Source organism: Quercus lobata, chromosome 1 (genome assembly GCF_001633185.2).
Source record: "Quercus lobata isolate SW786 chromosome 1, ValleyOak3.0 Primary Assembly, whole genome shotgun sequence".
NCBI lineage: Eukaryota > Viridiplantae > Streptophyta > Magnoliopsida > Fagales > Fagaceae > Quercus > Quercus lobata.
In genome coordinates this window covers 30,836,811-30,846,198 of record NC_044904.1, presented here as the reverse complement: position 1 = coordinate 30,846,198, position 9,388 = coordinate 30,836,811, and the positions used below count along the sequence as shown (strand labels likewise).

The following is a 9,388-nucleotide window of genomic DNA, read 5'->3' as shown; positions in this document are numbered from 1 at the left end:
GACCCCATTAATGGCAAATGGTTAAAGTGTTATTATGCTTAGGAAACATTATGTAGTTATTCCTTTCTCTTGTTTAGTTTTCTTTCCTCCAAGTGACCATCCTTGCAAGGGATAATGTCACAAGAAAGTATTATAGTATGTTCACATTTGTAAAAAGTAATGAAGACTATGAAGTATTAGTAAAACACATTGTATCATAATCAAAGTAATAGCTATAGCAGATGTAGAATAATATATTATAAGCCCAAAATATATAAGTCATGTTAGACTTATTAAATAAGTGCCAGAGAAATAAGGAAGTGTACTGGGTAGGATGAAAAGGGAAGGAAAATAAACATAAGGGAAGGAAACAAACAAAAAACTACATAATTTAATAGTTTGATAAAAGGTTTGAAATAAGAGTCTGATCTCCAAAGCGACTAAGGCTAGCAACACCAGAAAGAAGACACTCACGATGTGCTTCTAGGTCTACCACCTCCTTCTACAAAGTCTCAATACAAGCATTTATGGTGTCCATAGCAAGCTAAACCTTCTTCGTAAAGAATTTTTGAGCAATCTCTCGCAAATGGTCCAATAGAAAATCCACAGTGAATCCAACCCTGATCAACTCCTGAACTGTGGCCCTCCATTGTAAAATCCTCTCAACAGACACTGTGTCGACAAAATTATGCTCAATGTTGTTCATCACGTTCCCTAGTAGCTTGAGGAAGTGCTCCCTCGCAGATCAACCAAAAAGAAACCCCTACATGAAGTCCCCAAGGCTGGTGTAGACTGCCTCCAAATGGGAGATGCATTCCCGAGGGACTTGAAAGCCATGAAAGTCAACATAAGGGGCTTCAACACCCTAGAAGTCCACAGGATCAAGATAATTGGTCTTAGGCTGGTCAAATCGGATGAAGAAGGTAGCAGCTTCACTTTCTGGATCATGAACTGTGGTAGAACTACTACCAACCTCAAACCGAGAGGATGGAGCCATCTCAACGGGAGTCGGACGTAGGAAGAAATATGGGGAAAAGCATGAGTTCACAAGAGATAGACAAAGTGAAGAGACAAATTTAATAGTAAAGATTAAAGAAGATGCAAGGGAAAGAAAAATTACCAGAAGGACCCATAAGAGTGGGGGCTACAGGTGTGGCAAAAGTAAAGGCTGTAGGTATCGCGATGTCTGCTACAGTCTTGGGCTCCTTAGGAATTTTTGTGGCTAAGAATATTGATGTATGGAATAGTAAGAGAATTGTACCAGGAAATTATAGGAAGAAAAGAAAAATAAGAGTTGTTAAAGATAAGAGACACATACCTATAGCCTCGGTTTCATGCTCACCACCGCCATTATCCTCATCAGAATAAGAAACCCTTGTCCTTATGATGACTCGTCCTCAAAATCCTTAAGGATGTCCTCGGGTCCCTTATCATAAGACAGATTTGCATCAGGCCCTCGGGTGGTAGAATTAGGAATGGATGAAGTAGTGACCACCAAGGAGGAGCCATCCTTCACAACCTAGGAGAAGGTAATGAAGGGATCACTAGCGGAGATAACAGGAGGAGTAGCAGGAGAAGTGCTCCCAGTTTGAGATGCACTTGCTGGAGTGGCTTTTTTCTGGAGAGTAGGAATCTCGGCAAAAATAGGAACAAACTCACCAATCCTCTTAGTCTGGGTATTCTCCTCAACAAGGACAAGCTTGGGTGGAGGAATTGAAGCCTTGGGCAAGAGCTCCTTATGCAGCAGCAGAAGCAGAGGCCATGGCCTTAGCCACTACATCCACCCCATCAAAGAAACCCTCTATGGGCATGCCCATGGTAGTAGAAACCTCCTCACTCATGCAGTGATAAACAGAAAGGGGCTCAGAATCGGCCTAAAAGAAAAAAAAAAAAAAAGAAAAAAAAAAGAAAAAGAAAAGAGAGGAAACATATGGCAACACATGACAATACAAATGCATGTGAAGGAAATGAATGTACCTTCAACTCGAGTTCATCAAGTAATATGGGGCGGGAGGTAGAAGTGTCCTCCTTATACTTAGACTGCAAAAAAAAAAAAAAAAAAAAAAAAAAAAAAAAAAAAAAAAAAAAAAAAAAAAACAAAACAAAACAACAAAGGAGTAGAGAGACGAGTGAGTATGCCTAGTCAGGAAATCCCCATGATTAAGTAAAATAAAGAAAAAGCAAAGTTTAGAGATAACACACTTTCCCCTCAGCAATTGCAGATAGAGCTGGTGGAGATGTTTTCCTCTTGCTGTTGCAGGTCCTAGAAGGAGGAGCATCAATGAATGGCTTTGGAGCAGAAGGCTTGGGCTTATTTGCCGTAGAATGCCTATTGGAAGGGGTACAATCAGAGGGAGGAGAAGAACCCTCGAGAACTATGTTACCAATGGGAGGAAGGCCACCCTTATAAGGAATGATGTCAGAACAAGTCTCAGAAGAATCATCCCCTCTCTTGGAAAACTTGGGCTTAGTAGACCGAGACACTAAACCCTTCTTCGTAGGAGCAGAAAGGTTCACCTCATTCACCTTTGTTGGGAAATATAGACCCCAGTTGATAGAATTTACAAGTTTTAAACTTAAGTTGTTAATTAGATTTATTATGAATAAAACTTGTTAAAACAAACAATCATCAGTATCATGTCAAAATCATGCAGTGGAAAAATAAATAAGACAAGATATGATGATCCAATGAAACAAACTAGTTTCACAGTAAAAAACTTGAAGGGAAACCTTCCTGAAAAGCAATCTACTATAGTAAAGAGAAGTTTCAGATCTAGTACAAAACCTTTGTCCCTAGACTTTACAATCCCCATAGATGAACTCACAGCAGAAACCTTCTACTGCTTCATAACCTCTGAACTCTTCAATATATGAACGCCACCCTTTGATGCATGAATCCTAGTACGTGACTAACCAATTGCGTGGATCCCAGTACGTGACTTCAATCACCAACTAGAAGAAAATTGTTGGCTGCAAAGTTTTTCACTTTATCAACAATGAAGATCAAGAAGCACTTAGTTACAAAACCCTAAGGCGCAAAAGATGCAGTAGCTTATTTCAGAGAGAATAATGCTTCAGTCACTTTTTGCTTGTGTTCTCCTTGTATTCTCTTATGTGACGACCTCTAAAATAAGCCTTATATAAGTCTAGGGTTGTGGGAAAAGAAACCCTAAACAAATACATAAGCTGGCCCAAAAATCAGATTTGGAAATCTGAATTCCCATAACCTCAATCGATCGGGAGGTGTCGAGGAGGTGTCGAGCTTTAAACTTCGACAGATACAGCTATCGAAGAGCTGTCAAGGTGACAAGAGCTTTCTTGATTGATCCACTAGCTATCGAGAGGTGTCGAGATTGTGATAACGATCAATTGAAGAGCTCGATAAATAGCCTAGCTATCGAGAGGTGTCGAGCAGTTGTCGAGCAGCTATCGAGAAGATGTCGAGCACACTAGGCTTTGAACAGCTTTCTTAAGCTCAATAGATGCAGCTGTCGAGCTTTAATGAATCTGCACTATTAGCTTCTTTTCTTGGACAGACTTGAAGGCTTCAACACTTGATCATGAAATATGGCTTCTTGAAGTATTTAAGCACATCTTAAATCTACCCAAATACAAGTAAAGTGCGTTTTGTCAAAGGATAAGCTAATTACAAAAAGTAGTGACATATGTTTCTAATAAGTGAAACAGATATGTCCTAACAACTTTCTTCTCACAACCCGTAGGATACTCACCAACATATAGATACCACCCCTTCTCCTTCACTTGCCACTCAAATATGGTAGACCTACTCTGTTCCTAACATATGCCACCACGAACTTGGTGGGAAGCAACAATCGTGGGTTGGCAGAAATGACAACATGAAGACTATTAGGAGGAATGAGAGAAAACCCATGGCTACCCAACAACTCCTACCTAAATGAAGTCATCACAGCTTGCCAATACCCATGCATCGCAGCTGTACAAAGACCTTATCTTTGTGAACCCGAAATGGTGACTACTATGAAATTCCTGCTTCAAAACTCAAAAGCACTAGGCCGCAGGAATGGCCAGACGAAAGTAGTGGACCAACCCAAACTACCTCCTCACTCTAATATCAAAATAGTGTACAAAGCGGATACCCTCATTAGTAAGGGAAGGTAGCCACCCAGCATTAGTGGCTGCCAAATACATAATCCTCCTCTCATCAAAGGCAGTCAACAGGGTGGTGGTCCCAATAGTGTCAGTAAAAGGACCCATAATCGAATCAGCACATGTAAAGCCAGTGCCCAAGTTCTTGTATGCCCTCTAACAAAAGCCAACTCCTTTATCAAAAAACTTAACGACAGGATGCCCAAACGGCTTCAGCCCAACCCAGTGGTAAGCTAACAGAAAATCAGATACAAAACGACCATAGAAATCAGTAACAACCTTCAGACAAGAATGGTACTTCTCTTTGGCAAAATGGATAGACTTGCATTTAGCCAGGTGCCTTGCAAAACACTCTCACAACAAATGCTGCAAAATGGTATTGTGGGCAAAAGTAGTAATTATGTGGCCGAAGCCTACCTGCCTCTTATCACTCTGCAAAATATCCAACTACACATATAAATGATCTAGAAACAAAGGGGCTAATGGCAAACTCATCCCAACAGAAATCTTTATGGCTAATCGAAAATAAAGGGGTTTTACAACAAAATGAGGGTGAAAGCCAAAGATGAACTTGCAGAGCCAAAATGCGACGAAGGCCACATGAAAGACTACATTAAAAGCCTTGGAGAAAGCCCCAACCCAATGAGGCAACTTCGCATTGCCACTCATCCCTTTCCTCAACTCGGCCTCCATGGCCTCCTTCTCAGTGGAAAGTTCAATATTGCTCGGGTCCACATCATCAAGAATGGGCAACAAGAGTTGGTTCACCACATCCTCCAAGGTCACGGTGATCTTGCCGCAAGAAAAGAAGGTATGGGCGGCATTGCACCATCAGTGAAACAAATGACGAAGATTGAACAAGTCCCTATAGTTGGATAAGCAACGGGATGAAATGATGGCCTTCAACACGCCAGCCTGCCATAATGCCACCATGAAACCCGTATCAGACAACTCTTCATCTACCTACTTCTTCCAACCCAAAGAGATACCAGACCCAAATTCGAAGAGGATGGGCACGGGAAGTGATGTCCCATGGCATATATCAAGATTGGGAATGGAAGAGCCCAAAAGGGCCTAAGACACCTCCGTGTCGCGACAGCAAATGGAGAGCCACACATGGCCCACTAGCGGAGGCAAATACTCACCGAGTACCATGGGAAAGTGAGTGTGGGCATCATACCACGGATCGATGAAGGGAGGGCACTTGCTATTTAGGTCACGACCCCCTTCCTCCTCCTCAGAACCATCCAATTCAGAGAGGGGAGCCTCTTCGCCCATGTTCTTTGCAAGAGGATCATCAATGGCAACCTCCTTTCCCTAACAGCGAGAAGAACCCTCATCTTTCACCGGCGTCATGATGGGTTACTTGATTGAAGAAGATCGGTGGAGAGGTTTTGGGAAAGGAGACACAGTGCAGAGAAAGGAATGAGAAAGGTGTTATGAGTGAATGATGGTGTGAGAGACCTCGAAAGTGCCCCTCAAAAAAGAGATTCTTAGGTACCTTTTTAGGGCACCTCTCTTTTTAGGTAAGTGGTATGGAGTCGCCACTTATTTTTTATTAAAAAAAGAAAAAGAAAAAATAAATACATGACTGAATTTTTCTCTTCATTGATTGAAAAAAAAAATTATATATTTGAAAATTGAAAAATTACATGGCTTTGGGTCCTAGTTACAAACTACCAAATAATTTCAAGCCTTTTTGTCCTAGTTACATTCTACACAAAAATAAAATAAAGACAACGCTAGATCTACTTATCCAAAGACCTAAATTCGGAGGCTAGGTTACAGAATGGGAAGGTGTTAGGCACCCATTTAGCCTAGACAGAGTATGGTTTTCTAGACTCTTGTGACCAATGTACTCTTTTTATGCATGCTATGAATGATATGTTGAACATGTGACAAAAACTAAATCGCACAAATTTATTTATGAATGAATCCTCTTCTTGGTTTTTTTTATAAAAAAAATCCAGATCTATTTTTGTGAATAAAAGTGATTTTGATTTATATAAAACATAATCAGATATGTTTTTATATGTGTAAAAATGTGGTTTTTGGAGAGAAAATTTAGATTTGTGTTTATTACATAAAACAGAGTCTTTTGATTTGAAAAATATCAAATATGTTTTGTGATAATAATAAAAAATTGGATTTGTTTATTATAAAAATTAGATTTGTTTTTCTGTGATTGTCATGACACGTCATTGACGACCCCAGAACCTGGGGGGCAATTGATGGGAATGACGATGCTGCATCCCTAGACGAAGATAACATTTAGTGACGGAGGAAACATCCTTGACGAAGTCATCAGGAACAACGAGGAAAACCATCATCACTGACGAAGACAGAGAGTCACTCAATGCAGTCAATCAATGACTTGAGCGGTTCCGAAATCAGCCCAGCAGACCGTTGGGAACCTCTTAAAAGTCTCATTATTGGACCAGGGGCGTTACTTGAGAAAGCATTTATCACCCCAACGGCTAGCCCCCAAGGTTGCAAGTATAAAGCTCCCACACAGTCAGTAAAAAGGTACGAAATATACACACACAGACATACATCTTGATTGACTATTATTTTGATCATTCTGACTTTGGCATCGGAGACGTTGTGGCAGGCACCACACCGGTGATCATCGTTGAGCATATTCTCTCGCACCACGAAAGATTCTATCCGCTCACTGTTACTGACGATCCTGTGCATCATCAGTTTGGCGCCATCTGTGGGGACGATCTTTTCGGATTCACATTCGAAAACGTAGCTTCCATCAATTCTCCATATCCAGATGGAATCCAACCCAGACTCAGCAACCTTGGCCCAGCAAGTTCAAGCCCTTGCAGCCACCATTGAGGAACTCACCAGATAGAACCAGGAAATGAAGCTGCGGCTCCAGCAGGTTCAACAAGCTCAACAGGAAGAAAACCGGTCCAAGGGTAACACGGAGGGAGAGGGGGATAGCCAGCAGAGGGAAATCCCCCGGAGACCAACTACTCCGGGCGAACAGAACTCAGATCTTCTTCGGGAAATGAGGAAAGAGATGGACGAACTAAGGAGCGCTATCAAGGAAAAGACGGACCGGAGTGTAGACAAAATGGTAAAGGCTACAGATTCGCCCTTCACTGCAGCAGTACTTGATTGCCCCGTGCCGTCCAAGTTTCGCCTGCCTCAATTAGAGCCATTCGACGGACTCAAGGACCCTCAGGATCATCTTAATACCTTTAAGACGACTTTGGGTCTCCAGCAGCCACCTGACGAGATATTGTGTCGTTCCTTCCCAACGACTCTCAAAGGAGCTGCAAGAGAGTGGTTTACCAAGTTACCCAACTCGTCCATAGACAACTTCGATCAGCTGAGTAGTGCTTTTTTGCGCCACTTCATAGGGGGACAACGCCCAAGGAGACTAGTAGATTATTTACTCACCATAAGACAGGGAGAGAAGGAGACTCTGATGTCATATGTCAAGCGATTCACACGGGAAACTCTGGAAGTGGACGAAGCTGATGACAAGGTGCAGCCGACGACCTTCAAAGCGGGGCTGAGATCCAGAGACCTTGTGGCTTCTCTTGCAAAAAACCCCCCCGAAGACAATGGCTGAGATGCTCCTGAAGGCACAAAAGTATATGAACGCGGAAGACGCTTTAGCTGCCATAAAAGATGCTGAGAGACTAGGGGACAAGTTCAAAGGAGAAGACGACCGCAGAGGGCAAAAGAGAGACAGACCAGAACGTCGGAACAACGACGGGAATAGAAGGAGAGACGACAAAAATCCTCGTCAGGTAAAATTTACTCCTTTGGTTATGCCTGTTGATAAGATTTTCACGCAGATCAAGGACGAGCATTATCTCAAATGGCCCAGGCCATTACACTCGTCCCCCAACGTACGTGACAAGAACAAATATTGCCGGTTCCATAGAGACCACGGTCACAACACAGAAGAATGCAGAGACCTGAAGGAACAAATAGAGGAATTAATACGGAAAGGAAAGTTACAGAAGTATGTAAAGAAAGGAGAATATGGCAAGTTCAGAGACGACAACAGGACCCAACATGAATCCTTTACTCGGGATGACGACCATCCGTCCCAACCTCCACGCAAAGTGATCAGGGAGATAAACACGATCGCGGGAGGACCATCCTCAGGGGGATCATTTAGATCACTCAAAAAAGCATGCCACAGACAGGTGAACAGCGTCCACACCATGCCTCCGTCCAAGTACCGACGAACATACCAAGACATGTCCTTCAATGAAGAAGATGCCAGGGGAGTAAAGCAGCCTCACAACGATCCCCTGGTCATAGTACTGAATATAGAAGGGTTCAATACCAGAAGGATCCTTATTGACAACGGGAGCTCAGCGGATATCATCTACCTCCCAGCCTTCCAGCAGCTAAGATTAGATCCAAAAAGGCTCCGTCCTTTTGACTCTCCACTCGTCAGCTTCAGTGGAGACAGGGTCTACCCCAGGGGAATAGTGACTCTGATGGTGACGGCAGGGACCTACCCATTGTAGTTGACCAAACAAGTAGACTTCCTGGTGGTGGATTGCCCTTCGTCCTACAATGTCATCATTGGGAGACCCACCCTAAACAAGTGGAAGGCGGCGACGTCAACCTACTGTCTGAAGGTGAAATTCCCAACAGACAGCAGCGTGGGTGAAGTGAAGGGTGACCAAGTCCTAGCAAGGGAATGCTATCAAGCCGTACTGGCAAAAAAGGAAAACCACACGTGGACGATTGAAGAAAAAGAGGAGGACGGGATGGAGACCCTGGAAGTAGTAGAGTTGGTAGAAGGAAATGCAGACAAGACGACCAGAATTGGAACTACGCTAAGCCCCGAGATGAGGACGAAACTCATAAAATTCCTTAAGGGGAATCTAGATGTCTTTGCATGGAGTCACGAGGACATGCCAGGCATATCTCCAGAAGTCATCCAGCATAGGCTGAATGTGGATCCTAGCAGGAAGCCCGTTCAGCAACGACGAAGAACCTTCGCTCCTGAACGAGATCAGGCAGTTGCAGAGGAAGTAACCAAACTCTTGAAGCCTGGATTCATCCGGGAAGTATATTATCCAGAATGGCTCGCCAACGTCGTCCTGGTAAAGAAAGCAAACGGAAAGTGGAGAATGTGTGTAGACTTCACCGACCTGAACAAAGCATGCCCAAAGGACAGCTTCCCTCTACCAAGAATAGACCAGCTTGTGGACTCCACCGCCGGACACAAGTTACTGATGTTCATGGACGCCTTCTCGGGGTACAACCAGATAAAGATGGCTGAAGAAGACCAGGA

At 43.1% G+C, this 9,388-nt stretch overlaps 1 protein-coding gene across 1 annotated transcript; it reads left to right on the top strand.

Annotated features, from left to right (window-relative positions):
• Nucleotides 1-7,697: 7,697 nt before the first annotated feature.
• On the top strand, nucleotides 7,698-8,612 carry LOC115952421. The gene is made up of 2 exons (XM_031069599.1): nucleotides 7,698-7,877; nucleotides 7,992-8,612. Exons 1-2 carry the CDS (start codon nucleotides 7,698-7,700, stop codon nucleotides 8,610-8,612), a joined length of 801 nt encoding a protein of 266 aa, XP_030925459.1.
• Nucleotides 8,613-9,388: the final 776 nt, after the last annotated feature.

Coding starts and splice junctions, on each gene's coding strand:
- LOC115952421 (XM_031069599.1), top strand. CDS start 7,698: ATGCTCCTGAAGGCACAAAAGTATATGAACGCGGAAGACGCTTTAGCT. Junction 7,878..7,991: donor ACGACAAAAATCCTCGTCAG/GTAAAATTTACT, acceptor GTACGTGACAAG/AACAAATATTGCCGGTTCCA.